This window comes from Trichoderma camerunense, assembly GCF_050948025.1.
Source record: "Trichoderma camerunense strain CBS 138272 chromosome Unknown V8C40scaffold_1, whole genome shotgun sequence".
NCBI classification, from domain to species: Eukaryota; Fungi; Ascomycota; class Sordariomycetes; order Hypocreales; family Hypocreaceae; genus Trichoderma; species Trichoderma camerunense.
The window spans coordinates 2,640,135-2,666,395 of record NW_028145369.1 but is presented as its reverse complement, the minus strand read 5'-3'; the positions used below and the strand labels follow the sequence as shown (position 1 = coordinate 2,666,395).

At 50.1% G+C, this 26,261-nt stretch overlaps 8 protein-coding genes across 8 annotated transcripts; 6 read left to right on the top strand and 2 right to left on the bottom strand.

Moving 5' to 3' along the window:
* The first annotated feature begins 2,929 nt into the window (after positions 1 to 2,929).
* V8C40DRAFT_16147 (ras family-domain-containing protein) lies at positions 2,930 to 4,046 on the top strand. The gene is made up of 2 exons (XM_083211470.1): positions 2,930 to 3,125; positions 3,346 to 4,046. Exons 1-2 carry the CDS (start codon positions 3,021 to 3,023, stop codon positions 3,952 to 3,954), a joined length of 714 nt encoding a protein of 237 aa, XP_083079479.1. The 5' UTR covers positions 2,930 to 3,020; the 3' UTR covers positions 3,955 to 4,046.
* V8C40DRAFT_16141 (uncharacterized protein) lies at positions 4,047 to 4,567 on the top strand. Its single transcript, XM_083211468.1, has one exon. The coding sequence runs from the start codon at positions 4,138 to 4,140 to the stop codon at positions 4,414 to 4,416; it is 279 nt and encodes a 92-aa protein (XP_083079478.1). The 5' UTR covers positions 4,047 to 4,137; the 3' UTR covers positions 4,417 to 4,567.
* Positions 4,568 to 5,952: 1,385 nt separating this feature from the next.
* On the top strand, positions 5,953 to 6,341 carry V8C40DRAFT_230887 (uncharacterized protein). Its single transcript, XM_083212817.1, has one exon. It carries the CDS (start codon positions 5,967 to 5,969, stop codon positions 6,294 to 6,296), a length of 330 nt encoding a protein of 109 aa, XP_083079477.1. The 5' UTR covers positions 5,953 to 5,966; the 3' UTR covers positions 6,297 to 6,341.
* Positions 6,342 to 7,744: 1,403 nt separating this feature from the next.
* V8C40DRAFT_16129 (uncharacterized protein) lies at positions 7,745 to 9,584 on the bottom strand. Its single transcript, XM_083211466.1, has 2 exons — positions 9,365 to 9,584; positions 7,745 to 9,302 (listed from the first exon to the last, which is right to left on the bottom strand). Exons 1-2 carry the CDS (start codon positions 9,414 to 9,416, stop codon positions 8,080 to 8,082), a joined length of 1,275 nt encoding a protein of 424 aa, XP_083079476.1. The 5' UTR covers positions 9,417 to 9,584; the 3' UTR covers positions 7,745 to 8,079.
* A 2,414-nt stretch (positions 9,585 to 11,998) lies between these two features.
* On the bottom strand, positions 11,999 to 13,960 carry V8C40DRAFT_230882 (GDP-mannose transporter). Its single transcript, XM_083212816.1, has 4 exons — positions 13,392 to 13,960; positions 13,243 to 13,333; positions 12,821 to 13,189; positions 11,999 to 12,759 (listed from the first exon to the last, which is right to left on the bottom strand). The coding sequence occupies exons 1-4, from the start codon at positions 13,644 to 13,646 to the stop codon at positions 12,320 to 12,322; spliced, it is 1,155 nt and encodes a 384-aa protein (XP_083079475.1). The 5' UTR covers positions 13,647 to 13,960; the 3' UTR covers positions 11,999 to 12,319.
* Positions 13,961 to 15,706: 1,746 nt separating this feature from the next.
* Positions 15,707 to 19,508, top strand: V8C40DRAFT_230880 (chitin synthase class III). Its single transcript, XM_083212815.1, has 3 exons — positions 15,707 to 16,409; positions 16,499 to 19,009; positions 19,073 to 19,508. Exons 1-3 carry the CDS (start codon positions 16,338 to 16,340, stop codon positions 19,208 to 19,210), a joined length of 2,721 nt encoding a protein of 906 aa, XP_083079474.1. The 5' UTR covers positions 15,707 to 16,337; the 3' UTR covers positions 19,211 to 19,508.
* A 314-nt stretch (positions 19,509 to 19,822) lies between these two features.
* On the top strand, positions 19,823 to 20,987 carry V8C40DRAFT_16059 (NEDD8-conjugating protein UBC12). Its single transcript, XM_083211451.1, has 4 exons — positions 19,823 to 20,086; positions 20,148 to 20,241; positions 20,294 to 20,598; positions 20,686 to 20,987. Exons 1-4 carry the CDS (start codon positions 20,066 to 20,068, stop codon positions 20,836 to 20,838), a joined length of 573 nt encoding a protein of 190 aa, XP_083079473.1. The 5' UTR covers positions 19,823 to 20,065; the 3' UTR covers positions 20,839 to 20,987.
* Positions 20,988 to 22,689: 1,702 nt separating this feature from the next.
* Positions 22,690 to 24,812, top strand: V8C40DRAFT_230874 (ketol-acid reductoisomerase). Its single transcript, XM_083212814.1, has 5 exons — positions 22,690 to 23,247; positions 23,324 to 23,355; positions 23,478 to 23,756; positions 23,825 to 24,492; positions 24,560 to 24,812. Exons 1-5 carry the CDS (start codon positions 23,040 to 23,042, stop codon positions 24,585 to 24,587), a joined length of 1,215 nt encoding a protein of 404 aa, XP_083079472.1. The 5' UTR covers positions 22,690 to 23,039; the 3' UTR covers positions 24,588 to 24,812.
* Positions 24,813 to 26,261: the final 1,449 nt, after the last annotated feature.

Genomic DNA, 26,261 nt, shown 5'->3' with positions numbered 1-26,261 from the left:
CACAAGACAAGACACGACTGGGACTGGCTCCTACTCGTACATACTCGTACATACTCGTACATACATGTAGGCTGGGGCTTCGGGCCCCGCAGGTTGGCACATGTCGTGCTCGTGTGATAGCAGCATCTATCCCATGAGAGGCTTCCGACTGGTTCGGCTCGCAGAGGCGTCAATGGCGGTTGGCTAATATGCTGCTGGATGATGTAAAGGGCAGCGGTTGGAGGTTGACCAACCAGGCATGAATGAGGCAAGAAGTGCTGCCCAACCAAAGTGGCTCAAAGCTTCAAGGTGCCAAAGGATTTGGATTCAAAAAATTCGATTGATCCGAAGTGCCGTACCAGTACAACCCACCAACAGCAGAGAGCACATAGAGACCTACCTGTAGTAGGTAAAGAATGCGCTGTCTGCTGGTACTGATACTGCACGTCCATTTAGCATTGATTGACTCAAATTACTCGGTACATTTCCGTGCAGTATACCTGGCTCCTACTCATACTAACCCACCAGGCACAGCTCCTACCACGGCCGCATTTTACTTTGTAATTACATTGCAGATGCATGCCGTGATCCTCCAATATTACAGATATTGTACTTTAACTTTACAAAGGGCGAGAACCGGTAAGAGAAAACAATTGCTGGGCAGTATCGTTGTAAGGCCAAGGAGAGGGCCTCTTGATATTCGTGCCACTGATAAAGTACATGCACCTTGTAGGCTACCAAGGTATCTAAGGTAGTACTGTACAGGCCTCGTCCATGGGCTTGGTTGTTTCCGGCTCGGACTTTATCTCGATGCAACCCGTTCTGCAACCTGAACATTTACAGCACAGTGGCACTTACTCGTACATGTAGTAGTATAGTCGTGTTGATGAATTGGTCCATATAGCGTTTCCAGCACTTGGCACTACTAGACTTCATGTTGTCTCTTGTCGTCTCGGTCGGTACTATCCAATGCCTGTTGACCTAGTAGACGCTATAACCTTGGCAGATCCTTTTTGCGCCGCTTCTATCAATGGCACTTGAGATGTGCATACGTGGAATTGGTCCGACGTGCCGATGGTTTCCCGTGCCGCGCACTTCTGACATAATCCCAGCGCCTACAGAGTACATACGATGACACAGGGCTCAACTGTCTGTTACTCCGAGGTCGTAAGTTGGATCAATTCCTGCGGGTTCAAGGTTAGTTTTGCGCGCTGCATACTCCCTCCGTACGAGTATCTGCTGCACAGTACAAACGCCAACACCAAGCGCCGCTCGCTATTATAAATGGCCGCCCTGCGAGCATCCCCCCCGTTGCCGCTACTGGAGCTAGCGTCCGCGAAACAGCCAGACAAGCCCCAAAAGCCCGCCCCAGACGCCTTGACCGTATGGCTGTCGGGGCCGCAAGCTCAATCCATGTCTGCTGCGAAAAAAAAAAAACCCTGTGCCAGAGTCGGGTGTGATACGATACCGGCGGACGCAGGCTGCAGACGGACGCCAGCCTCCTGCCCGGGGGCCTGTAGGGGAGAACGAAAATAGGGGATCATTGGCCGCCGAGATGCCTGCAGGGCTTTTGCATTGGATTGGAGCGGGCTACAAGTACCTATACTTGCGTCTGTAGACTGCAGGTACCTTGACCTAAGTTCTTCGTGCGGGCTGGCTGGTACCTCACTTGATCTCATTAAAGTTGCAGCATCAGCATCAGCATCAGCAATTGATCCATAGCATAGGCTGAAGTGTCTATCAATGGATGGCACTAAGACCGCTAGACACACATTCGAGCGACTTATAGTTAGTAGCGCTGGGCTGGGCGGGCAGTATGGATAATGGAGGTGCCATGGAACGGACGGTACGGTACATGGGCGATGGGGTCAACATTAATCGATGGATCAACGGTCGTGTAGTGGAGGCTTTGCTATGGACCTTAGTCCTCATGGAGGGATGGAAACATCGAGTTGGCCGGCCCAACAGCCGTTTTATTCTCCTAGTATTGGTCCTACTGCAGCGCTCAGCGCGCGTTTTGCTGCCCTCGAGTTGAGTTTATTTCCATGGATTGGGGGAGCATTGACCAGACCTCACTCAATTGACTGCACGCCAACCTCAGTACAAGCACGTACTCCGGAGCAGTGTCCGCCTCTGTATCCGTACCTGTACCTGTGCCTGCACCGCTGCTGGTACCTGTACCCCTCATCCTCCTCAGCGCTTCCCAATCAACCTAGCCCAGACCAAGCCAAACCAAACCAAAATCAAACCAACCAGTGCTAACCTAAGCCTCTCCGCACATACATTAGCATGCTAGGCCTAGCAGTAACTCCAAAACTCGCCATGCCATGCGCTGTTCTGCTCTGTTCCGCTCCGTGCATGCAACTTGCACACGAGTTGCATTGACCTGATTGATTGATTGACTGCTTCCAGGCCCCATCATCATCCCCATTCCCATCCCCCATCCCCATTTGATTGATTGATCCCTCACTCAACCCATCCCCCATCCCCCATCCCCCATACGCATACGGCTGTCCTGTATCCTGTACGAGTAACTGTACATCTGCGAACGGCTCTGAAGCTTGAGCCCTTATTCTTATTAGTACCGCTGCTCCGGCCTCAAACCCCCTATCAGCACCCTCAGACCCTCTGCAGACCAACCTCGACGCCTGCTATCCCAAATCCAAAGCCGGACCCGCCAAATCCACCTTTTTGCTTCTCCACCAAGAGCACCAAAAAGTCCACTCGGCCAGCTCCAAGGACGCCCAAAGCATCTCGTCTTTTGGCCGTGCTAACACTGGCACAAACATCCCTCCCCAAACTTGCGTCTCTGATCCCAATTGCATCTGCACCGCTCGCACAGCTTCTCCTTCGCCCATTGCACAGTCGCCGCGCCTTTGTGGTTCGACCTCGCTGCCCTTCTGCTCAGTTGCAATCTTTCTCTCCCCCTCCTCCAGCTCCTTTCGCAGCGCCGCTAGCGGGCCCTTTTGGAATCGCCGGCCAAACAACCCTAGGATTGCTTGTCTTAGCTCGGTCGCTCAACCGCTAACTTTGCGCCCATCATGGCGGGCAGAATGGTGCTGTACAAGCTGGTGGTGCTGGGCGATGGTGGTGTTGGCAAGACGGCCTTGACCATCCAGCTGTGTTTGCAGCATTTCGTCGAGACGGTAAGCATTCGCCCTTTCCAAACACCAACGGGGAGACGGAGAGAGAAGAGGCGCGCGAGAGGGACAAGACAGAGAAAACACCGACTCTTGCTTTCCCCTCTCCTGACCGATTGGGCGACAGCCTCGGGCAACGGCGGTAGCGCATGAGGGGCAGAAACAGGAGCTCTCCGTCCACCGAAAAGGATGTACGTTTTTATGGCTAACAGTCCTACGCTCACAGTACGACCCGACAATTGAGGATTCGTACCGCAAGCAGGTTGTCATCGATGGCCAGCCCTGCATGCTCGAGGTCCTCGACACGGCCGGCCAGGAGGAATACACAGCGCTGCGAGACCAATGGATCCGAGACGGTGAAGGCTTTGTTCTAGTCTACAGCATCGCATCCCGCTCGTCCTTTACCCGCATCAAGCGCTTTCACCACCAGATCCAGCGCGTCAAGGAGTCTGTAGCTTCCTCGCCCTCATATCCGGGCTCCCCTCTATCCGCTGCTAGCCCGCAGCTGCCTGTGCCCATCATGCTTGTGGGCAACAAGAGCGACAGAGTCACTGAGCGGGAGGTATCGACCCAGGAGGGACACGCCCTGGCTCGGGAGCTTGGCTGCGAGTTTGTCGAGGCCTCAGCTAAAAACTGCATCAACGTCGAAAAGGCCTTTTACGATGTCGTTCGGATTCTACGCCGACAGCGCCAGCAGGCCTCGCGACCGCCTGCGGGCGCAAGCGGCCGCGCTCGAACAAGCAATGGCGATGTAGGCGGCGGAGGCCGAGACACGCACAAGTACCGGCGCGGCAAGGACGGCGACAAGGGCAAGTCCAAGTGCATCGTGTTATGAGCGGCTCCAGCTTGTCATGCATTCCAACTCCCTATCAATCTTTTGATGGCTGGGTAATGTCGGATACGGCAGCGTATTTGGTCCCCGGATGCTTGGTTTGTTTTTGGTGCTTGTCTCTACTTATCGAATTTGGCATGCTATCTACCAGGACATTGTTCATTCCCATAGAATGGATCTTGGTATATGTCATACGCTGGCAAGAAGAGCTGGCGCTCTGATTTTTGGCTCCTCTTTCGGTTGTTGGGTGGGCTTGCGATATTGTTACATGATGACGACGACATTCGGCAACAAGAAAAAAAGCATCTTTTTTATTATTATTTATTTTTACAAACTCACGGGCCCCCTCGATTGGCGCATGGCGTAAGGCCACTTACGGACGCTCAAACGCACATCACAAAAAGGTGGCATCATTTCCGCGGCGCTGGATTCTTACGATGTTTATACTGCTACTGGACATCCTGATGGTGCTCATTGATGACTTCTGAGGGGCAGCGACATATTTCTTCTGGCTTACCTGACTATCTGACACGCGCCGGCCGGTGCCAATTGCGCCTCTAAATCTCTCATCTCCTGCGTCATTACCAATTCTTACTCTCTCTTTGCGTTCGTTTCCCCCACAGATATGGAATGGATGGTCGCGGGTGTTTCAGGAGTCTTGGTTGAGTCTGATTTTCCCTTCCCTTTCCCACTTCGACAATTTCATCTCTACTGCTCCCTCTTCCTTTTGGGTTATAAAAAGTAAATCACCGTACACGTCTTGGCACATGTCATGGAGGGGTGTTGATAGCGATATCTTGTTGGATCTGTCAGGATTCTTTTTTTACATCTTTTTTTTTACATGTTATTATCCCACAAAGTGCTTATTTGCTTTTTTGCCGTTATACTACTATCCGGAGAATCTGGTTTCTAGACGCACATGGTATGGAAGAAAGGGGATGTTGGATGCCTAGAAGCTACTATTTTTTCTTTTTCTTCTTCTCTGTTTTTTAAAGAAGCTGTCTTTCCTCTATCTCTCACATCTCTCTCCTTTTTTCTTTTTTCTTTGTAAACGAGAGCGAAATTGGGAACGGCCACTGCCGCCTTTTGGCCGACGGAAAAAGCAAGAACAAAAAGTCAAACTGCATTGATGTTTTTCAAAGACGGTGACGGGATTTTTCTACTGGGAGGGTGTTTTGCGAGGTTTCGGGTAGCTTTACTACTACGGTAACCTGAAATTGACCTGATCCCAGTGCTTCTTGCGTCGTCACTCTACATGTGTAACCACTGCTAACGCCACGAAGCCGACGGTATCACAAGAGGTCTGTGTACAGTTGCCAAGAGAGAGGTGCAAGTCTCAGTGATGTAATAATGTGATTCGGTGTACGCGGTTTCGAGCATGACAGTCCGTCCGTTGACCGCTTGATCTTTTAGAGTAAGAAGTGCATACAGTGAAAGTAAAAAAGAGGCTTTGATGTGTCATAAAACCGGCAATCCCAAAGGCAGGGCGAAGCATCAAAAACTGGAGCTCCTAAAAACGGTGATCTACATACACAAGAAAAACGTGAGGATGTTACTATCGGCAAGCCTTTTTTTGGGAGGGACGGAAATAAGTGGCTAGTCTTGGAGAAGTAGGGATATGCACGGCAAGCCGTTCCGACGGGAATTTTATTTTGTTGGTGGAGTTTTGATTTTGGGCATGTGAGTGAAGTGAGTGCAGGGAGAGAGAGTCTGAAGAGGAGTTGTCTTGTGTGTTTCTTGAACTGATTTGTGGCTTGAGGTCGGACCGTTGACTGGACGCAATGTGAGTTGGAGTTGTCATGTATATCTTGCTTTGTTGGGGACTCAAGCTTAAGAGGAGAGTTTCGCGGTGGCCGAGCCTATCGCTGGATAGGACAAGTGAGACCACAAGTAAAGTGCAAATACTCATAGGTTTTCATATCAACCACTTTTATGTCCCTAACACTTATTGCACTTGCCTTCAAGCTTTCTTGAGAATATTATATTCTTCTGTCTATACAGCATTGACGTGTTAAATGGGCCTTCTCACATTCCTACTCTCTTACACAACTACCGTCTGCTACAGCCGAGCCCTTTCACAAAAGGAAAACAAACTTTTGTTAAATCTAGCTCCCTGCAGAACGTCTTCTTCTCTTAATTCTCACCGGTTAAACACGGGAAATCGGCACGTTTCTCCAGACTCAATGATAAGAAGAGGAGAAGAGAAGAAAATAGGCACCTGTTTTTCCGTCGGCCTTCTCCTAGCTTCTCCTAGACACCGAAAACTTGCAGAAAGTGGATGCCTTCAAAACTGCATTAAAAAGGGAAGAAGTTTCTCGATGGCGTGTAAGTTTGCTGCAGTTTGAGAACGCCGCTGCATGAGAGCGGGGTACTAGTTTACATGAGGAAGGGGAAAAAAAGAGCCTTGGGAATTTCTATTTCGCTTTCTCTCTTTTTCTTTGATCTGCGAGGTCTTTTTTGTGGCTCAGGTGTTTTCTTGAGCCTCTGTTGGCTTGCGTAAGCAATTAGTTCGAACGTTAGGTAGGGAACTTGTGTATTTCGTTTGACACTCGAACTGTCACTTTAGTGCCTGTTGGCTGGTTCACTAAAAAATAGATTGGATGGATGTCAAAATACCCTAAACACCCCTCGGGGAGGTTAATAACACGTAATTAGCACGTTGCCCATGTGCTCATGGAATGTAGGGGGTTTTGGATGACGGGTTGTTGCGAGTAAATTGGCAAATTTGCTTTTGCCCATGGTGACATTCCCCCAATCTGGTGTTATGTAGGTACAGTAACTTGGCCGCTGTACCAAAAGTCACTACTGAAAGGAGAGGGGGAAACCGAAATAAGAGAAACAGAGATGAAAAAGCGTCTGCGATACGCGTATTGCTAGAACAAGCAGTTGGCTATTTAGGAGTGAGAAAAGATGTTGGATGGCTTGTGATTGCTCGTAATTAGATGGACAAAATTCAATGAGAATGTAGATTGACAAGCGAGAGCTGGAATTTAATTACCTTACACTTAGGGGAGAGCCTCTCGTTATAGATATCTAGCACATTCATTCGATACAAGCCAAATCGCTCATTCGCCGAAGCTTGATAAATATATTGCATCGGCTTGAAACACCTTATTCTTAAGATATGGATTCACTTAGATAGCTTCCACTTGGCCATCCATAGAAAGAGCCGGATGAATGAATATGCCTTTGTGAATGTCATGTTCTGGTGTCTTTCTTCACTATCAGATTCATATAACCAGGGGAATATCACGATAGAGCCTCAAACAAGGTGTCCTATTCCCACGGATTTGACTGCTCCTACATCAAATCATCCTGAGACAATCACATAAACAGTCCCCCATATCTTATTAACATCTCTAGCTATTCAACAACAATCTCTTTTCACATTTCCGCTACATCCATTCATATAAAGCCGCCTCTGTCTAAACGGTATTTGATTGTGATTCAAGGAAAATCCCCCTTACAGTCCCCATTCACCTCTTTCATTGGTCTACTGGACCATCCAATCACATATACGTACGTACGTATCCCATGATACAGCACTGCAAGGAAATTGAAAGTTTGGCAAACAACTCAAGGTCTCAGTCAATCTTTCCCCCTACATATGAGGCAAAACTTGCGTCTCATGTGCCAACGACTATGCAAGTCTGAGCAGTTTTATCGGCCATCGCCGGCTTACCAGCTGCGATATCCAATACCCAAGACCGCAGCCAGCTCATCAAGAACTGCCGCCAATCACTGGTCCGCCTAACCAGCCTCATGCCCAATATACATGAATATCAAAGCGTACAAAGTACCGGCCTCGAGTTGGTAATCACACGGAGACATAATTATCATGTTACAAGAGAGACAAGTAAAGTAAATCATGTTCTATTCAAGTGGTAATCGAAATCGAGCACACAAATGATGTCCACATTTTGCTGCTTCAAACCGTGCCGCCATCTGTCATATCAATCCCTGCACGTTTGTCCCGATAAAAGACGCCATAAACCCGTAATTGAAGATATTCTCTCGTCGCTGAAGAAAGCAGAAGTCTCCAAAAGTATAACACGAAAAGTAGAAATCAGATATATAAAAAAAGACAACAAAGAAAATAATCACCACATCATTGACCCGTGCGATTGATTAGTCCTTGGTTTCATGCTCATCGCCAAAAGGGCTAGAGTCACGCTTTTGTGAACCAGAATCACCCTCCTTGATAGATCCCCTTTCTCTACCGGGGGAAGCGGGAGGAGCCTCGACAGAGATCTTGGGGCTTAACTGGTCCGGAGGATCGGAAAATGGGCCCTGGTCTACTGTTGATGACTCTCCACGGCTTGTCGGAGGGGTGGTGTCGTCTGTTGTCTTTGGTGACTTGTTACCAAGCGTCGTAGAAGATTGGCTCTCAGGCTTGGAAGCAATCTCAACCATTCTCAATCCAGAGCCTCCCACCTTGACGACTTGGGCACGGGCTTGAGTCACGGTGTTGGCGTTGTTGAGGAATGTTGAGCCGACACTAAAGTTGCTTGCCGCGCTCTGAGGTCGAAGGGTCTTGGAAGGGTTGAACTTGTCGTAATCGATGCTGGGGACAGGAGGCGTGCCGGGGGCGCTTGCTCCGGACTTGACGCTCACCATTGTCGGCTTGGCACGCATGACAGTCTGGGCAGGAGTCAGGACCTGCTGCTTGCCACCGCCAAAGATGGTAGATGCGATGCTAGAGCGAGGCGGAGCAAACGAGGTCCTGTCCGAAAAGGCGGAAATGCCGGAGTAGGTCGAGTCTCGCAGGTTGCCGGGGACGAAGAAATGGGGGTTGTCAGCCCCGGAATCGCGGTAACCTTCGGTGTGGTGCATGGGGATCGGCGGAACAGGGGGTACCAAAACGTTGGGTGACGCAGGCGTTGCTCGGTTGGTGACGCCGGGAATATATGCGATTTGAATAATGTTGGAGGCGCGTGTGAGGACGGTAGAGGCAATCGAGTGGACAGTATGCGTAGATCCGCGGCGGGTGACCCGGTTGCCGTTCTTCTCGCCGCCTTGGGTAGCGGCCTCTTCGACTCCGTACACCGACTGAGAGAGCCGCCTCTTGGGCTTGATTAAGAATCTCCAGACCAGGTAAGTGATGATGGCGATGGCAGCAATACCACCGATGACACCACCAGCAATAGGTCCGGCGCTGGGTCCGCCTCCTCCTCCGCCTCCGTTGCTGGGAGTAGGGGAATCGTTGACCGCACAGAAAGATTGTGGGCATTGGGTGCAATCGAGCGGAACCGTAAACTGGCAGCTCTCATTGGAGGCGCAAGACGGGCATTGAAGCTTGGACGTATCGTCGCATTTCACACACTCGCCCTTTCGGGGGACCAGTCTCATCACTGATATTGCCGTTAGCATTAGCGACTACGACGAGACGCGGCTCTTTCCATTGCCTTCTCACCTTGGTGAAGCTCTGTCAGGTCCCTCGCAACGAGGTACGATGTCGTATCCATCCTTGATGATTTGCTTATAGCGATAGGCGATAATAATAATAATAATAATGAGAAGTAGATACACGGCGACTGATATTGGCAGGTCTGATTCGATCAAATCGGAGTTGGAATTCGGCTGACGGAGTTGCGATGGATGATGGTTGATCGACAATACCGACACTTTGGGACGCTGACGTTCTGGCTCTCGAATGTCGTATGATTCGTCTTCTCTTATTTTCTCTTGAACGCGAAGAGCAGATAGATTCGGGGGTTTTTGGCAAAAATAGAGCGCTTGTCTCGTCGTGTAGAGATCGAAGGACAGGCGGAAATTGAGAGAAAGGAGTGGACTGAGTCTAGCTCAAACAAAACAAAACCAAAAAAGAGAATAAAATAATAGAACGAAAAAGAAACCACAAAGAGGAAACGAGAGTGAGTGGTAACAAGATGCTAGATCGTAGACGAATAGAAAGACATAATCGGCCCTGGCGACAGTCGAGATAAGAAACGAACGGATGAGAAAAAACTGGTTCCTGTTCGTCGATGGATGGTTTTTTTTCTCTTCCAGGTGCTGATTGTCGCTCGAACAAGCACAGGCAAGAAAGAGAGGCGAAGCAACGGGGTGGTTGAGAAGCGAAAGAGGGAACAGCGCTTGTTTGGGGGGCTGCGGCAGAGCGACATACGAATAAGCCCGTTTGGAGGCACTAAAAGTACGAGCTCTACAGGCATCAGCAGCGCCAATGTTGCCCTTGCAATGGCGATTCTGCTGCAAAGAACGCAGAAAGATGGAGCACCCCCCCAGTTGACGATGGGGGCATTTCCTGGCGCCAGGGGTAGCATCAGGGAGCTAGAGCCGCGTTGGGGCTAGCCGCTCGAATTTATCAGAGGGGCCGAGCACAGTGCAGGAAGTGCTGGGGCCCACCTGTTGTTTTGAGCTGTTTTGGGGCGGCCGGGGGGTGTTTACATGGCGCTGCGTGGCGCTGGAAGGCGCTGAATGGCCGCGGCACGGAGGCTGGTGGGGCGTCTGATTGGTGGACGGACGGTGTGGACACTGTGGGAGTGTACTGTAGCCCGCCTCCGCTCCTCCATTATTGTTTACTGGCACCAGCTTAGTACAGACTCGGCCGTGCTGTTGTTTTGAAGCGTTGCAACGGTGTGGATTTCTAGTGGCCTGCCCGATTCGCATCGACTAAGATTCACGACAATGCACCACCAGGATGGATCTTTTTTTTTTTTTTTTTTTTCTTTTTTTTTTCTTTGGTTGCTTCTCATCAAGCCTTGTCGCAATCCGGAATCACTCGGTGCGGGATCCGCAGCTCCCGTGTGTGTGTGCGTCCAGGAACCAAGTTAGTACTCCGTGCAGACAATCAAACATTTAAGATACCTTCCAAGTACTCGTACCTGTGGAAAGTACGGAAACTTGCGGGTACTAGGGTCCTCTCCGTGTACATGTACATTGACCAGACTCCGTAGTGTATTCCACCGACGAAGAATCTTGTTCCGTGGACACGTAATGCAATCACTCGCCCTCTCCGGCACAGCTGACTCTTCGCATCACCGAGACGCCGGCTATCGCTTTCATCGCGTTAGCAAATAAAATACCGACAGAACTACTAAATTAAAACAGAAGAATAAGAAAAGAAGAGACAGTTCGCGCCAAGGACGCGTGTCTCGCGTGCCAGTGGACAAACGACCCGGTACTACCCAAAGCCCATATAACTCCAGCGCCTCGCAGCCCGCGTGAGACGAGAGACGGCTCGCACTGATTCAGCCCAGTCTAAAGGGAGGCCCTGCGCGAGCTTCTCCAATCAGGCCCGCGAGGTGCTTGAGGCTTCTAGAGCAGTGACACAGTATGTAGCGGATGAAGAAATTTTAATTGGCGAGCGTGTACTCGTAGTAAAAGCTCGGTGAGACTCATGGTCACCACTACAGTATTACCACCAAATAAAAAACGAAGATAAAAAATCCTTCTTAGCTTTTCCCATCCATTGATCCCTTGCTTGTTTCCGTCTGTGAGCTAAAGAGAACCACTTGCAGCCGTCACTCCCCGTAAATTAACAATTTGCCAACACAGCAAATCACGCTCGCTGCGCGCCATCATTGAGCATGACACTCGCAAATGAACCAACCCTCCAGCAGGGGTCCAGACACACGTTTCGCACGTGCAAGTACACTAACATCGTCTAGCAGGTACTCACTACGGAGTACTGGGTACATTCAACAGAAGATGGAGCGAATTGTTCTCGCTCAATACTTGCTCATACGACGTGCTGGACAGAGCAGCCTCACCGCATTGTTATCTAGCTGCAGCGCTGCATATGGAGAGAGCAACTGTTCAGCATCCCCTCATCTCCATGGAACTTCAAGGTTACATAGTGATAATACTAGATACTTGAGGAATATAGCTGTAATAGCAGATACTAGGCGTAAACAAAACGCCCGGGCTTCAATTCTGTCGCATGCTGTTCCGTGCTGGATAGCCAATTTGGCGTGCTGAAGAATTGCGACTCTAAAATATTACCAGGCTATATCGGGCAGATCCTTCGTTCTGGAACACGCCCGCGTTTCTCATTGCAGCAGAGAATGCCCATTTTTGGGACAAGCCCGTTACAGATATACTCTCCATGGCATTTACCTACTGTATTCATCCAATCTGCAGAGTTTCCTCAATACTCGCGTGGTGTCTGTGTAGAAGTTGAACAAGATGAAGATGCTTTTGAAATCGAATCAATCGTAATTATCATGACCAGACACTGCTATCATTAATTTCCTGACCTCTTCACACATTGGTTCCAAAAATCTAGAGTACAATCCCACAAAATCTATAGCTTCCCAAGAGTAGCATCAATGTTCAAACTCCAAACATCCCTTCCTGTCCCCGACCCTTCTACCGACAAGTCTTTTTTATATTCCATAATCCAGGGGCTTTACGCCCTTGACGCGTCGTTGTTGCTCTGAGAGCTGGCACTCGTGACGGGCTTAGTCACTGGCAGCGACATCTTGGCCTTTTCACCCTGGCGGATCTTGCCCCAAGCGTACACGAGACCGCTGACGAAACCAATGAAGATGGCAGAAACACTGCCAAAGGTAATAGGTGCATCAAAGAAAATGAGACCGCTGACAGCAATGGGAAGCTTGTTCAGAGCTCCCACCATTGAGTAAGTCGTAGAGGAGGTAACGCGAATACACCAGGCGGAGGAGTAGGAGATGAAGATGGCACCCAGACCCGAGTACACCATGCCGAGGATGAGGTTGGTACGCGTTTCCTCGGGAAAGTTTCGTGCCAAGTTTTCGGAAGACCAGTCCTCAACCAGAAGAGATCCAATGATCAGGACAGGAATAGTCAAGAAGTTGTTGTAGAACATGGCTAAAGTGGAAAAAGTTAGCGGTCGATGCATCTCAGTACCTATAAATAAGGGGCTACTCACTGTCCCAGTCCTTGAAGCCCATCTTCTTGATGACCTTGCGCATACCCAGCACAAACGCAGCCTGGCAAATGACGTTCAGACCCATCCAGGTGTAGCCAATCTGCAGAGTACTAAAGGATTGAGATGCCTTTGATGAACGACCCGCGGCATCAGCGTCGGCCCAAGCAGCAACCATGGAGCTGAAAATGATCAGGCCAAAGGAGAGAAGAATGGTGGGGGTCACGCTGCCCCCAAACCAGAGCACTTCTCCGTAAGCAATGACAATAATGGTAAGGTTCTTGAAGATGGTATACACAGGCACGGAGATGTATTGAAGCGCCTTGGCACCAGTATAAATCATGCCAACCAAAAGAACAGAAATAGGGAACCCTAGACAGAATGAGCAATTCTGCTTGTCATGAGATATAAGGATAAAATCTCACATTTCTTTCCCTTCTCCGGATCAAATGGAGAAAGGTTGGTGATTAGGCCAGCCTGCTTGCAGGCTTGAATGGCAACAACACACACAATGGACTATTTTTTGCCAATTAGGACACTATGTCTCAAAGAGGGAAAGAACAAGAGGTGTTACCTGAATAGCAAGGTAGAGAAAGTTCATGTTCCATGAAGAGCCAGAAACAACGTATTTGTTGACGACAGTCATGGAGATGGACGCCAAGCAGTAACCGAGAACAGATGCTCCCGGGCTGTTGTCGATCTTGGAAAAGTCAAAACCGCCAGACTTGGCTCGAGGCGACGGTGAGCGAGAGTAGGCCGTCTTGACCTTTCCCACATCTCCGCTCTCCATGTCCTGGAGGCCATAGTCGTCGTTCTTCTTGTCCGACATTGTGAGGCTCTCACTGAGATGGACGCCGTGAAAACGAGAGTGAGTGAAATGAGAGACTGGACAGACAAGAGTCGCTAAAGGGTGGGTTCCACGCGAAAGAAGAATCAGGATCCCCGGGGGCTAGAGATGGAGCGATCTGCGTCCGAAGGGAGAAGGACAATGTGTCAAACGAGAGGCTTCTTCTAGAATAACTGAAGAGATGAAGACTATGCAAGAGGCGCACGCGTGAGGGTCGTAGTGAAGACCGCTCTTTGCCAGACACGTACTCCCTAAGACTACTCCTAACTCCGTACATACAATTCAGGAGAACAAATCCTGTAAGGTTGGGAAATTTCATCTCGATCCCTTTGTGGGGCGGTCGGCCGAAAGGGGCTTAGCGAGATGGGCGCACCGCCTCACACAATGTGCTCCGTACGAGGACATTTGGTAGGCCTTTTCTTTTCACAAGGTGGCGATTGGAAGCAAAAAGGCCTCGCAGCTATGAGTGCTCGTATCGGATCAATGGTACTGTACCAGTGGTGTATCATGTACGAGGTACGAGGTACTATAGTTACGAGATGCAGGCGACGGGCCACACACACTGAGCACCCTCTTCTTATCTCAACTTCTTTATGCATGAGGCCTTGATGCTGGATAAGGACTCGTACCTTAGTGAAGCGAGCTGGCACAGATTAGTGATTTGATGCCAATTGCCCTCCATCGTCTTCAACACCACCTGCACCCGTAATCCCCCCTCCTTGCAACAAGAGTCGCTTGGCGGGGGTCGAGCCAATCTAATCGCCCCGAGGAGTTGAGATTAGTCGCAGGCTCATGTACTGTGCTCTGTAGGGTGGTAATTCGGCTGTCCCACAGCTGCTGGCATGTGGTCCCTGGATGGGAAAAATGCCTTGTTACAGGTTCCTGGAACAACTGCCGGGCATCGATGCTTTTATATGCGGCATCAGTGCAGGAGAGTTGCACGCAAAGCCAGAAGCGAGCCACTCGAGTGTATATGACTGACGATTGTTTACATTGTTCTTGTGCGGAGTATCCCCGTAGCTCAGGATGTGTATTTTGGAAGACTGGCAGATAACCTTTACGAAGCAATTTGTCTACAGTGCCTTTGTTTGTATCTTTCGAAGTGCGCCCAGCCAACATAGAAGACAAATGGAATACTGTGCACGGACTTCTTAAAATATACGCACTGTGTGAATTACCCGTCAGATCAGCGGAAAGCCTTACCACTACGGCGTAGCAAGGCAGCAAACATTCCATTAGGAGAATAGCCCTTTGTAACTGAGGCTGCACCGCCTCCACAGTGTTGCGGGCGCGGAGAGCTGATTGGCCATAGCCTTAGCTGGTGCTATTTTTGGTAATGATCAAGAAGGAATCGGTAATGATGAGATGAGAATGGCCTGTGGCTGCGCTGGCTACTCCCGAGCTGCATTTACCTCTTCGGACATAGCCAAGGGACGGAGAGTAAGCAGAGATGAAGAATATCGCTAAGCAATGATGCTAATATACAGCAGCTGGGAAGCCCAGGTAAATATAGACGGATTCCAAAAACCACGCTGTGGCTGGAATCAGGAGCGTCCGTTATTATTAGTGAGATGAAGCCGAAAATACACAGTCACAAACACTGTGCTTCGTTCTCCAGTGTACAGTGGGACGCAGTCAGCCGCGCTCCAAGGATTGGACGTCAGCAACTGGGCTGGGTTCTAAAGCGGATACCGCCTTGTTTTTTTGTGCCCACAGACATACGAGATTTTGACACATGCGGCTCGTGCGAGCAAAAGGGACGCAGCACGAGCCGTATATCAAATTTTTAGGCCTCTGTTGCGGCAAACGGTGGGTTGGAATGTGGTAGGGCTGCCAATAAACAAGAAAAACTCATCGACGTCAACATTGTACAGTACAAGTATATTAAAACAAGTTGAGACTGAATGTAACCAGACACAAGAGCGGTTGGACCCTCCTGCACAAGGGAGGGGCAACGTGATGACGACAGGTGATACTCTACTGCGTCCGGCCCTTAAATCGAGCTGCGCTGGACGGCGTCTTACAGCGAGCAGAGCAGCTTTGGTTCACTATGGCTGTCTCACCGCAGACGCTAAGTCAGGCTGATAAGGCACCCTAACCCAAACGTTGCCCAGTGGACGTTGGTCTGTTTGAGAGTAAGAGTCTTGTCCTGGCACAGTGCATGTGGGGTGGCTCAGCTTCCCCCCAAATCCCCTTAGCGTCAGTCTCCCCTATTCTGGGCCACTACCCAAGTGGCTGGACACTGTATGCCTTTGTTCGTACTGTCCCGAAACAAAGATCCTAGAAGCAAGCTGCACTTGGGGCATCTCCTGAATCGTTCGCGAGAGCCTTTCCCTCCCCTTATTATCTTTTTCAGCCCACTAAGCTTCGTCAGTCGACAACTCTCTCTCCTCCATCTTCCCCAACCTTCAATCCTATCATTCGAGGCTGGTGCCTCATTGCTCGCATCGTTAGGGGTCGGGTTGCTTTCCGCAAACAAAGCTGGCATTGAGCTCAATAGATTTTTTTTCTCTCTTGGTCTTGGGGTCCCCTTTTTTTTCTCCGTTGCAACCTATTAGGACCTAGGCGGAGCCATCTAGACACGAATTACGAACAACCTTAACCAAAGACGCTCTTTCGCATTACGATTCCAACAAGCCGTCTTCTTGATATTATTTTAGAAATAGGACCATCATGGCATACAACGGTCCTGGCGGTGGCCAAGGCGGGGGACACCCGCTACAAGATCTTCCCTCGGGCAGTAGCGTGAGTAACTACCATACCAATATCAACAATGGGAAGAGAGGGTAAGTTGGACAAGGCTGGCTAACGCGACTTGTTTTGCCCTCTTCTAGTATCACCTGCCCCCTCACGAGGAGGAAGAGCAAGCCGGACGATATCTACTGAACGAGCCTGGCTCGCATGGCTACGAGCATGATCGACTCGGCGCCGGGACTCCTCCCGACCGCCCTGTTTCAGCTTACAGTCTCACCGAGTCCTATGCTCCTGGAGCCTCGCCCATCGGCACTCCTGGCCTGGGCAGCGACAACGGATACGGCCAGTACGGACAGGGCCAAGGATACGATTTCCCTCGCCCCGCCTCTACTGTCCACGACAACGATGACGACAGCTGGGTTCAGAGACAGCAGCAGCCCGCCGGTGGTGGCCTGAAGCGTTACAACACCCGTAAGGTTAAGCTTGTCCAGGGTTCCGTTCTGAGCATCGACTACCCCGTGCCCAGCGCCATCAAAAACGCAGTTGAGCCCAAGTACCGCGATGTTGAAGGCGGCAACGAGGAGTTTGTCAAGATGCGATACACTGCGGCTACTTGTGATCCCAATGACTTCACCCTGAAGAACGGTTACGACTTGCGGCCGCGAATGTACAACCGTCACACCGAGCTCCTGATTGCCATTACATACTATAACGAAGACAAGGTTCTGCTTGCCAGAACTCTGCACGGTGTGATGCAGAACATTCGTGACATTGTCAACCTGAAGAAATCGACCTTCTGGAACAAGGGAGGTCCTGCTTGGCAGAAAATCGTCGTGTGCTTCGTCTTCGACGGTATCGACAAGGCTGACAAGAACACCCTGGACGTGCTCGCCACTATCGGTGTGTACCAGGATGGTGTCGTCAAGAAGGATGTCGACGGCAAGGAAACCGTCGCTCACATCTTCGAGTACACCAGTCAGCTTTCCGTCACGCCTAACCAGCAGCTCATCCGACCTTCTGGTGACAGCCCTCAGAATCTGCCCCCCGTTCAGTTCATTTTCTGCTTGAAGCAGCAGAACACCAAGAAGATCAACTCCCATCGTTGGTTGTTCAATGCCTTTGGCCGAATCCTGAACCCCGAAGTCTGCATTCTTCTTGATGCCGGTACCAAGCCCAGCCCGCGCTCGCTGCTGGCTCTGTGGGAGGGTTTCTACAACGACAAGGATCTCGGTGGTGCTTGTGGTGAGATTCACGCCATGTTGGGCAAGGGCGGCAAGAAGCTGCTCAACCCCCTGGTCGCTGTGCAGAACTTTGAGTACAAGATCTCCAACATTCTCGACAAGCCTCTTGAGAGTTCATTTGGCTACGTCTCTGTGTTGCCCGGTGCCTTCTCGGCCTACCGATTCCGAGCCATCATGGGACGCCCTCTGGAGCAGTATTTCCACGGTGACCATACCCTGTCCAAGATTCTTGGTAAGAAGGGTATCGACGGCATGAACATTTTCAAGAAGAACATGTTCTTGGCCGAAGATCGTATTCTCTGTTTCGAGCTAGTCGCCAAGGCTGGCCAGAAGTGGCATTTGACCTACATCAAGGCCGCCAAGGGTGAAACAGATGTTCCCGAAGGTGCTGCCGAATTCATCAGTCAGCGTCGTCGTTGGCTCAACGGTTCGTTTGCCGCCTCTCTGTACTCGCTGATGCACTTCGGCCGAATGTACAAGTCTGGTCACAACATCATCCGTATGTTCTTCCTGCACATTCAGCTCATTTACAACTTCCTCAACGTCATCTTCTCCTGGTTTTCTCTGGCTTCCTACTACCTCACCACCACCGTCATCATGGACCTTGTGGGTACCCCGGTTATTGCCTCATCCAACTCGTCTGAGCATCACGGCTGGCCCTTTGGAGACGAGGCGACGCCTATTATCAACACGCTTCTGAAGTACCTCTACCTCGCATTCGTTATCCTGCAGTTTATTCTTGCCCTGGGTAACAGACCAAAGGGTTCCAAGTTCACCTACATTGCTTCCTTCATGGTCTTTGCGTTGATTCAGGGTTACATTTTGGTTCTTTCCGTCTTCTTGGTCGTTCAAGCGTTCAACACACCTATCCAGGATCAGATCAACTTTGACTCTGGAGAAGATTTCGTCAAGAGTTTCTTCTTCGGAGCGGGTGCTGCAGGTGTCATTATCATTGCCCTGATCACCATTTACGGTCTATACTTCATCGCCTCTTTCCTCTATCTCGACCCTTGGCACATGTTCCACTCTTTCCCCCACTACCTGTTGCTCATGTCGACCTACATCAACATTCTCATGGTCTACGCGTTCAACAACTGGCACGATGTGTCTTGGGGTACCAAGGGTTCCGATAAGGCTGAGGCTCTCCCGTCTGCCAACGTCCAAAAGGGCGAGAAGAACGAAGTTGTCGTCGAAGAAATTGAGAAGGAGCAGGAGGATATCGACAGTCAGTTCGAACAGACTGTCCGACGAGCCCTGGCCCCCTTTAAGGAGGAGGAAGAGGTCGAGAAGAAGGACGTCGAGGACGGCTACAAGTCTTTCCGTACCGGTCTGGTCGTCTCTTGGCTGTTTTCTAACATTATCCTCATCATCGGTGTCACTACCGACGACTTTGCCCAGTCTGGTTTGGTGGTAAGTAACATTCCTCGACTTGTTCTCTACGGCTGAGCTTTATATACTAATTGATCGCAACAGGGAACCGCATCCAGCCGCACTGCCAACTTCTTCAAGTTCCTTCTGTACGCTACGGCCGTGCTGTCTCTTGTCCGCTTCATAGGTTTCCTCTGGTTCCTGGGTAAGACGGGTCTCATGTGCTGCTTCGCCAGAAGGTAAATTATTGCAAAGTTGGGTTCGGCCCCGGCCGGCTGCGTGGGTGGTGGTTTTTCCAGGAATATTACGGGCCTGCCCAGTAGACAAATTATTTCATATACAGATACCTTACCTTGGCTTGTAACGTTATTAGGGCATTAATGTTTTTAGCATGTTTCTTTGTTCATGGGATGGAATAGGCGACTTGAGACACAAAAAAAGTTTTGCAGATAGCTTGGAAGAATGTTTGCTGTGTAACTACAGAGTAGAGAAACGGAGGGATAGAGGAAACAAGGGAACCTATTCAATTGATGATCAAAACGCGATAATTTGGTGCTCGGTGCATGTCTTACAACTACAGGTGGTATGAGGATGCAGTACTCCGTATGAAGTGCCCAAAGGCATCAATCATGCAAAAATGTCCAACTCTCTGTAAGTGGCAGCTGGTCTCCCTCTGTTACAGTGCATGAGGTTGTATTTATAGTGGGCTATCCGCTATAATGGCGAGAGCTTGCAATAAAGCTGCGTACAGAGAAACTCAATCACCCAATTGAGTTAGACTACTACGGAGTAAATTAGTACTAGTAATTGGACCCATCCCGCTTATTGTCCCGCCTTATCTTATCGTCATTGTGTGACAGCATTCAGTCATCTTCGGCAGACAGGCAACGAGCACCGAATCTCCCCGCGGATAAGGCTTCTTTTTTCCCGTCTACAAAACGTCACCTGTGCAACAGCTGAAAGCTCTCTGGCCCCTCCGATTCGGCGGTCCAGGCCTCTGTTCCCACTCCTTCCAAAGTTCCTTTCAACCCTCTCCCTTCGATCAGGCATTTCAGGATACCGCTTCTCGTCCTCACCGGCGACCTCCGACGAGCCAAGATGTTGAACATATGGTCTATGGTATTTGGAAAATGCGCCAGCTTTCTATGCCGCCACAGAGAGTTCCTAACACAAGTCGCAGAAAAAAAAGCAAAAGGAGGCTGAGAATGCTGAGGGTCAGGCTGCCGGAGGGAAGAGGAAGAAGGTGACGGCGGCACAGCTACGAGTACAAAAAGGTACCTCTCACCAACGTCTTGGGGTCTACTGTTAACGGGGAGGGCGGGACAGCTAACGGGCAAGCAGATTTGTCAGAACTATCTCTCGGTGCAACGATGAAGACGGACTTCCCTGACCCCGACAATATCCTCAACTTTATCCTGTCGATCGAGCCGGACGAGGGCATGTACCGAGGCGGAAAATTCACATTCGACTTTGCCATCAACCAGAACTTCCCGCACGAGCCTCCTAAGGTGCTGTGCAGAGAGAAGATATATCATCCCAATATTGATCTCGAGGGCAAGGTCTGCCTTAACATTCTGCGGGAGGACTGGAAGCCGGTGTTGAACCTGAATGCTGTCATTGTGGGGTTGCAGGTATGACACCACACGTGCTCTTCTGCTTCAGAGATTGGCGGAAGCGGAAAACAGATTTGAGTCAACATGCTGACTTGAAAAATGTAGTTTCTGTTCTTGGAACCCAACGCCTCGGATCCTTTGAACAAGGAGGCGGCTGACGACCTGAGAAGCAACCGAGAAGGATTCAAGAGGAATGTACGAACGGCAATGAGCGGAGGATCTGTGAAGGGAGCGCCATATGACCGAGTATTGAAATAGATGCTGGTGTTTTAAAACCCGGGGGACGGGTTTGTGTGGATTTCCTATGGTGGGTGCCCACAACCTAGAGGGTATTAGGGGTGGAGAGAGAAGGTGGACGTAACAACGACGACGAGCAGCCGACATACCTCACATAGAGGATGTACTTTTTGTACATCATCCAACACCCGGCACATCTTTCCTCGAGGAGATGGCCCCATAACAAGAATCCCGATCTCAGCTAGTGCTTGAGTTGAGGAATGGCATGTTGCCGTTCTTTTGTGTTTTTGGCCCAGGCCTAGCTACGGGGTTACCTGATCTATATACTACCTTTCATTAAGTCGACAGTACAGCATAGAAATACATGGCGTTCATTGCAAGAAGAAAGATGGCGGTTTGCCGTAATTGCTGAAAAGAGCCAGCCTAATCCTGACTGAGGGGATGGCAGCCTGTATTGGCCTGGCTGTAGTGTAGAATCATATGTTTGGTAAATAAGGAGGTTGCTAGCCAGCACCTTAGCTTGAGCTTTCTGCTGAGATTGTAGGTTGATAACAGCAGACATTAGAGAATTTAAACAGTGGATGAATGGCATTTCTCTGTATTATATTACGGTACTTGAATTCTTAGCTACTCCATCCCATTAATATTCGTATAGAACATAGAAAGCCACCCTACACGAAGTATATTACGGTGTGTAAGTTGGTGCTCGCGCCTACAACTAATTTTACCCTGCAACTTGTATTTCCAAAGGTTCTGCAACAGATATATTGATAACCAACCTTCATGTTGTCTTCTTTTCTGAATATGTGCCGAAATAGTCCGGTGTACTCCGATATAGTCCGGTGCATTTCGTATCCTATCAGCGTAAGTACCTACATGCAAGGAATTAGTTTTAGTTAGATGCAGGTCTTCGTGGGCCGATGGAATTGCTCAGGTTTCATATTTCGCTGCGACGCGGACGCAAGGACGGGGGATACACGGTGACGCTCTAATGGCCGGTAGATCCAAAAAGATGTTGACTTAGTAGATAGTTGCTTAGTACATGCATGCAGGGAGGTGAAGCGTCAAATCAGTCATAGTCGGAGTTTACGAGTACATGGTAAGCTCCCTAAGGTGCCTAGCGAGCTGTGCTATAATACTAATCTAGTGGGAAGATGGAGATGGGCAATCCGGGTATTGGTAGTTTGACTGTGATTTTACGGAGCCCGTACGGAGCCCGACATGAGTGAGATGGAGTGGCTCGGGAGATGGTTAGACGGATGTGGGATTGGCGGGGCATTTTTGCAGACTGGATGGATGATGGGATATAGAATAACTTGGCGTATTTACATGGGGATAATTCAAGTGGTGGCAATTATGATTCGACTGTGGGAGAATATGAGATCCATCTACTCCGTAGAGATCAGCATACTCGAACATACAATAAGAAATGTCCATTGGTCGGGCCGAGAATTATGAGTCTGGTGCTTGTCAAGAAGCCAGATTTCGGCGGTTGTGGTGGGGGCTCTTAAACTATTTCGTACCCCGGCGGCACTGGCACTTGGTTATTAGTGCATGCTGGACGCAGCGAACGCCCAGCGGATGCGTCATCTCACGTCTTGGTCTTGGGCCAAGAGAAAATCAGCGCTGTGTGATTTTCCCTGGACCGCAACGCACAAACCCTATCCATGTAGTAGTAAATACAATGCAAGTTGAACGTGTTGCACAGAGGTACTACTTGTCCTGCTGGCGAATTGGCCTCTATACCAAGTAAATTAGGGGTGAATGTGGCAGATGGTAAAAGTAGAGTAATATTGACCAGTTGAGTGCATCTGGATACAGTAAGCTACATGTAGGGGTCCCCTCCTCGCATCTACGCTTGTCTGTACTTGTATCCACGACGCACTCCGGAAAGCGCACAAAATCCAAGGCAACGTAAGGCTGGCCATTGTGCTCGTGCCTGTTACTCATCGCACTGACTGTATTTTTGATACTTAAACCCGGGGCTTTTCACATGCGGTGGGACAGGGGGGGCAAGACCGGCGCCGTTGAGACAAAGTTGCTGGAGCTGCGACCGAGATCGGGCCCTTGAGAGCTGAGGCTTTTCCCCCACCCACCCTTCAAAAGTAGACTTTCTGTTGCTCATCCCAAGCTTTGGACTTTTTCTTTCTTCTCCAAACAATTTTCCTGCCGGTTCTTTTCTCCTCTCCTCTCCATCCTTCTCACTCACATCTCCATCCACAATGGCTTCAAAAGCTTTCTCCAAGACCCTGCGGGCGCCAATTGCTCGTCAATTGATTGCGCCTCGCGTCGCCCAGCGCTCCTACATCGCTGCTCGAAGCGCCACTCGTGCCGTCGCTGCTGCTCGCCCGGCTCTGGCTGGCCTCTCTCAGCAGCAGGTCCGTGGTCTCAAGACTGTCGACTTTGCCGGTGTCAAGGAGGACGTCTATGGTATGTGCAATTCCTCTTCTGCGTGTGAGAGCCTGAAGGCGTGAGAGCTGTGTTCTGACAACGACTGCCTGTATAGAGCGTGCCGACTGGCCCCAAGAGAAGCTTTTGGTGAGTAACTGGCGATTCTGAAGAGTCATCAACGGGTTCAAGCAAGAGGATTTGCATTGATCTCAAACCATCTACGGGTGGCTCATTGGAATGACTTGTATGACTGACCCAATTGCCTGCAGGAGTACTTCAAGAACGACACCCTCGCCCTCATCGGCTACGGCTCCCAGGGCCACGGCCAGGGTCTCAACCTCCGCGACAACGGCCTCAACGTCATTGTTGGTGTCCGAAAGAACGGCAAGTCATGGAACGACGCCATCCAGGATGGCTGGGTTCCTGGCAAGAACCTCTTCGAGGTTGACGATGCCATCACCCGTGGTACCATCGTCATGAACCTTCTCAGTGATGCCGCCCAGTCCGAGACTTGGCCCTCCATCAAGCCCCAGCTTACTGAGGGCAAGGTACGTATTCTCTCAATTTGTGGCGCTATGGTAGCTCAGCTGTGACTAACACAGGCTCTTAACTGTAGACCCTGTACTTCTCCCACGGTTTCTCCCCCGTCTTCAAGGACCTCACCAAGGTTGATGTCCCCAAGAACATTGACGTCATCCTTTGCGCTCCCAAGGGCTCTGGCCGAACTGTCCGCTCTCTCTTCCGTGAGGGCCGTGGTATCAACTCATCTTTCGCCGTCTTCCAGGATGTGAGCGGCAAGGCTGAGGAGAAGGCCGTTGCTCTGGGCGTTGCCATTGGCTCCGGCTACCTGTACAAGACCACCTTTGAGAAGGAGGTCTACTCTGACCTGTACGGTGAGCGTGGTTGCTTGATGGGTGGTATCCACGGCATGTTCCTTGCCCAGTACGAGGTTCTCCGTGAGCGTGGCCACAGCCCCAGCGAGGCCTTCAACGAGACCGTCGAGGAGGCCACTCAGAGCTTGTACCCTCTGATTGGTGCCAACGGCATGGACTGGATGTTCGAGGCCTGCTCTACCACTGCCCGCCGTGGTGCCATTGACTGGACCCCCAAGTTCAAGGATGCCCTGAAGCCTGTCTTCAACAGCCTGTACGACAGCGTCAAGGATGGTTCCGAGACCAAGCGATCCCTCGAGTACAACAGCCAGCCCGACTACCGCCAGAAGTACGAGGCCGAGTTGGAGGAGATCCGAAACCTGGAGATCTGGAGAGCCGGCAAGGCCGTCCGGTAAGTCATGGACTCTTATACTACACTCATTTGGATACAGCTAGCTAACATGTTCACTTCTTTACAGCTCCCTGCGACCCGAGAACCAGAAATAAGTCAGCGCAACTGGGCGCATTATGGGTTGATGGGTTGATGGGTGTTGAGGGGAATCTTTAAAAAATGTGGTTTTTTTCTTTTCTTGTACTTGCATCTGGATTCTCGGCAAAAGATCTTGGAGATCTGGGGTTTGACGAGGGCATGCTGTTGTGTTAGTTTAAAAAGTTAGGGCCTTTTACGATACCGCGCATGGGAAGACAATGAATTCTCGTTTCACACACTCATAACACACGCTCCCACGCGTTCACACGTGCTTGTAGAATGACGCACAAAAACCCTTGTGCGCTCTCTTCTCCGTATTCTCCCGCCGGACTTTGGGATAGCTGATGATTGACGTTTTTCCATGAGTCGAAACAAGGTACAAAGCGGGTCCCCTTGGTCTTGAAGTCTCCGGCTTCGGCCTCTCAACTCGATGTCGCGATATGGAGTAGCAGAGCTGCCAGACTGGGGTTCGCAAATTAGTTCGAGTATAGAATCCATCCAAATCCATCGGCCTGCCGCCGAAGGGCCGGATGTCGCGACTTTGGTGGCCGGTCCGGTTCGAGTTTCTCGGCGGGACGCCAAGACCGGGTTCGACTGTGGTATGAGAATCCGGAGTGTTTTGAGCAATTGGTTTGCAAGTGTTTTGGGAGAAGAGGTGGATTAATATAGCAGTGGGTGCAGAAAAAAGCATTGATATTATTGACAATATTTACTCTTTTTTATTTTTGCGTTATTATTTTAAATTTAGATGCCTAACATACCGAGTACACGGACTGTTTGGTGGAACTTGACGTCTTCCAAAGTTTTTTAAGGGCGGCCTATTGTGTGTTTGCTACTTTTGCGCTATTGAGAGGCGCTTGAGTTGGATCAATTTTTTTGTGACTAAGCACATCATACTTGACTATTGTACGCAAGCCTTTTATTGAATTGAAATGTATGTGATGAGGCTGTATCAAAATGGATGGGGCAATAGTTTCATGGATGGGTGACTTTTCCTTCTTCTTCGGGCGTCTATTGATTGTGCTAGTCCTACTCAGGCCTGCCCACCGATTGCAATTCTTACTCTGATGCTATTCTTGTCTGATGCCTGCCTAAGACGGTGATGCTGACACGAATGAGGAATATACAAGGTACAGTGATGGTTGCATACTCTTCCGTACAAAATCACTATCAGTAAGTATGGCTATCTGAAAAAGGTTGGAAATAGCAACACGTGATGACTGGTCAAAAAGAACATCTAATTGCGGCAACGTGGCATTAAATCCACGACGGTCGAGATCAATAGACGCCCCAAGTTCAGTCGTCAATTGAGGCCTCGAAACGGGGTCCCGTGTTCGACACCTTAGCAAAAGGGCCCTTTCGTAATGAGTTCTGCCGATGCCGATGTATTGACTACTATTTGCTTGGTATTCGCGGCGCCAAACCCTTCGCTAGGCGCTGGCTAAAGTCAAGTATCTGATACATATGCACATGCACTTCTGGCAACTTGGACGTGCTCAGACCTTCTAAAGCTGCGTTAGTGGCGCGGCATCCAGCCTGCTAGTGCAGCGCCCCCTACACGAGTGTGGTAGCAGTACAGATTGCGTGTCGCCGCTTCGGGCCACGACGCAGTGAGAATGCGAGGGGCTGCGTGTACCTGTACTTGAGAGCGGAGGGATTGGCATCTCTATTCAATGGCGGTTTCGACGGAA

Excerpts from the sequence above, each read along its gene's own strand:
- V8C40DRAFT_16147 (XM_083211470.1), top strand. The coding sequence starts at position 3,021 with ATGGCGGGCAGAATGGTGCTGTACAAGCTGGTGGTGCTGGGCGATGGT. Across the intron at positions 3,126-3,345 it reads TGCAGCATTTCGTCGAGACG|TACGACCCGACAATTGAGGA; the intron begins GTAAGCATTCGC and ends CTACGCTCACAG.
- V8C40DRAFT_16141 (XM_083211468.1), top strand. The coding sequence starts at position 4,138 with ATGTCATACGCTGGCAAGAAGAGCTGGCGCTCTGATTTTTGGCTCCTC.
- V8C40DRAFT_230887 (XM_083212817.1), top strand. The coding sequence starts at position 5,967 with ATGGGCCTTCTCACATTCCTACTCTCTTACACAACTACCGTCTGCTAC.
- V8C40DRAFT_16129 (XM_083211466.1), bottom strand. The coding sequence starts at position 9,416 with ATGGATACGACATCGTACCTCGTTGCGAGGGACCTGACAGAGCTTCAC. Across the intron at positions 9,303-9,364 it reads CCTGACAGAGCTTCACCAAG|TGATGAGACTGGTCCCCCGA; the intron begins GTGAGAAGGCAA and ends CGGCAATATCAG.
- V8C40DRAFT_230882 (XM_083212816.1), bottom strand. The coding sequence starts at position 13,646 with ATGTCGGACAAGAAGAACGACGACTATGGCCTCCAGGACATGGAGAGC. Across the intron at positions 13,190-13,242 it reads TCCGGAGAAGGGAAAGAAAT|GGTTCCCTATTTCTGTTCTT; the intron begins GTGAGATTTTAT and ends CATTCTGTCTAG. Across the intron at positions 12,760-12,820 it reads GGGCTTCAAGGACTGGGACA|CCATGTTCTACAACAACTTC; the intron begins GTGAGTAGCCCC and ends TTTCCACTTTAG.
- V8C40DRAFT_230880 (XM_083212815.1), top strand. The coding sequence starts at position 16,338 with ATGGCATACAACGGTCCTGGCGGTGGCCAAGGCGGGGGACACCCGCTA. Across the intron at positions 16,410-16,498 it reads ATCTTCCCTCGGGCAGTAGC|TATCACCTGCCCCCTCACGA; the intron begins GTGAGTAACTAC and ends GCCCTCTTCTAG. Across the intron at positions 19,010-19,072 it reads TTGCCCAGTCTGGTTTGGTG|GGAACCGCATCCAGCCGCAC; the intron begins GTAAGTAACATT and ends TGATCGCAACAG.
- V8C40DRAFT_16059 (XM_083211451.1), top strand. The coding sequence starts at position 20,066 with ATGTTGAACATATGGTCTATG. Across the intron at positions 20,242-20,293 it reads ACAGCTACGAGTACAAAAAG|CTAACGGGCAAGCAGATTTG; the intron begins GTACCTCTCACC and ends AGGGCGGGACAG. Across the intron at positions 20,599-20,685 it reads CTGTCATTGTGGGGTTGCAG|TTTCTGTTCTTGGAACCCAA; the intron begins GTATGACACCAC and ends TGAAAAATGTAG.
- V8C40DRAFT_230874 (XM_083212814.1), top strand. The coding sequence starts at position 23,040 with ATGGCTTCAAAAGCTTTCTCCAAGACCCTGCGGGCGCCAATTGCTCGT. Across the intron at positions 23,248-23,323 it reads TGTCAAGGAGGACGTCTATG|AGCGTGCCGACTGGCCCCAA; the intron begins GTATGTGCAATT and ends CTGCCTGTATAG. Across the intron at positions 23,356-23,477 it reads GGCCCCAAGAGAAGCTTTTG|GAGTACTTCAAGAACGACAC; the intron begins GTGAGTAACTGG and ends AATTGCCTGCAG.